General features: G+C 40.8%; 1 protein-coding gene across 1 annotated transcript; it reads right to left on the bottom strand.

The window, feature by feature from the left end:
- Positions 1-229: 229 nt before the first annotated feature.
- On the bottom strand, positions 230-1,159 carry LOC104851207 (olfactory receptor 7E24-like). The gene has a single exon (XM_010608385.1). It carries the CDS (start codon positions 1,157-1,159, stop codon positions 230-232), a length of 930 nt encoding a protein of 309 aa, XP_010606687.1.
- Positions 1,160-2,069: the final 910 nt, after the last annotated feature.

The following is a 2,069-nucleotide window of genomic DNA, read 5'->3' as shown; positions in this document are numbered from 1 at the left end:
CAGAAATTTTTCCCTTCCCACACTGAAAAGTGCTCCTTTATGAAGAACACTATTTACTACCCCTTGAACTCCCGTAGCTCAATAAAGAAGCATAAAACAAATTAAAGACCTCAAACTAGAAACCATGAAACTAAGGGTAGTGTATTTATAGATGAGTTTTGGATTTTCTTTTTTTAAATCACATTTTCTAAATTGCATTCCAGATACATGAATGGCAAAGGTCCTGGGATTAGATTTTCCAAAAGTGGAGCCTCTTCAGGGTGCTAAGAATGTCCCTGTTCCTCAGGCTGTAGATGAATGGATTCAGCATCGGGGTAACCACAGTGTACATCAGTGAGGCCACCATGCCCTTTCTGGGAGAATATGATGCACTTGATCCAAGATACGTTCCAAGGCCTGTTCCATAAAATAAGCAAACAACTGACAGGTGAGAACCGCAGGTAGAAAAGGCTTTGTACCTCCCCCCAGATGATGGAATTTTCAGAATGGTGGAAAGAATTTTATAGTATGAGAAAATGATTCCTGACATGGGAAAAAAACCAAATAGGATGCCAAACATATATGTAACTATGTTTTTGATTATGGTTTCAGAACATGAAATGTCAAGGAATTTGGAAGTTTCACAAAAGAAACTAGCAATTTCTACATCTTTGAAACAGGTAACTTGTAAGGCTGTTAAATTCTGCAGCTGGGAATCCACAGCACTAACACAGACTGACATAAAAAGTAATAAGTGACAGTAGTGAGAATTCATAATGACCATATAATGAAGGGGGTGGCAGATGGCCACAAAGCGGTCATAAGCCATCACACTCAGAAGCACGCTGTCCATACATCCAAAAAAGATAAAAAACGACATCTGAGTCAAGCAGCCCACATAGGAGATGACTCTGCTGTGAGTTAGGATGTCCACAACCAACTTTGGGATTGTAGAGGAGGTGAAACCAATGTCAGTCAATGACAGGTTACAGAGGAAGAAGTACATGGGGGTGTGGAGGTGGGAGTCAGAGCTGACGGCCAGGATGATGAGCAGGTTCCCGAGCACTGTGACCAGGTACATGGACAGGAACAGTCCAAAGAGGACGGGCTGCAGGCCTGAATCCTCTGAGTAGCTCATGAGATAGAACTCTGAGATGCGTGTGAGATTATATCTTCCCATGTTCCTTGAGCACGTTTAAATAAAGTTCATTTCAAAAATGAAACAAAAGTATCCCCTGAACTCTTCATATACTCTTAGTTCAAGCATTCACAAACAAAGAATTCCTAGCAGAGATCCACAGTCTTCATCAATATGCTCTATCGTGATAAAACCCAACCTCTAGGACTCATTAGTGGTTGATTTGTATTCCACCTCCTCTGTGTTCTCTCAATTTTCTCATACTGTATTGCACAGTGCTAGCTGCTCTCAGACATAAAGTCCTGAAGTCCTGGATCACAGTAAAATGTGGGAAGCTTTTATCCAAAATATATAGAGGGTAGTTAAGCCATCCTCCTTTAAGAAAATCTGATCCTATTGGAAGAAAATTGAAAAGCATTCAAATATTCTGCATTTCATACTTGTAAAATGCTAGAAATTTCCTTGATTATGGTGTCTACAAGTTGTATCAAATCTAGGACAGCATTATCTGAAAATTAAAATTGTTAGTTCTCTTCAGGCAGTATCCTCTGTTTTGAGCTATCAATGACAGGTTGCAAAGGAAGAAGTACATGGGGGTGTGGAGGTGGGAGTCAGAGCTGACAACCAGGATGATGAGCAGGTTCCCGAGCACTGTGACCAGGTACATGGACAGGAACAGTCCAAAGAGGACGGGCTGCAGGCCTGAATCCTCGGAGTAGCTCATGAGATAGAACTCTGAGATGCGTGTGAGATTATATCTTTCCATGTTTCTTGAGCACGTTTAAATAAAGTTCATTTCAAAAATGAAACGAAAGTATCCCCCGAACTCTTCATATACTCTTAGCTCAAGCATTCACAAACAAAGAATTCCTAGCAGAGAGCCACAGTCTTCATCAATATGCTCTATCGTGATAAAACCCAACCTCTAGGACTCATTAGTGGTTGATTTGTA

The sequence above is a fragment of the Fukomys damarensis genome, unplaced genomic scaffold (assembly GCF_012274545.1).
Source record: "Fukomys damarensis isolate Sample0158 unplaced genomic scaffold, DMR_v1.0_HiC HiC_scaffold_37, whole genome shotgun sequence".
Lineage (NCBI taxonomy): Eukaryota > Metazoa > Chordata > Mammalia > Rodentia > Bathyergidae > Fukomys > Fukomys damarensis.
Note: the sequence above shows the minus strand (reverse complement) of the source record. Positions and strands in the feature narration are given on the sequence as shown.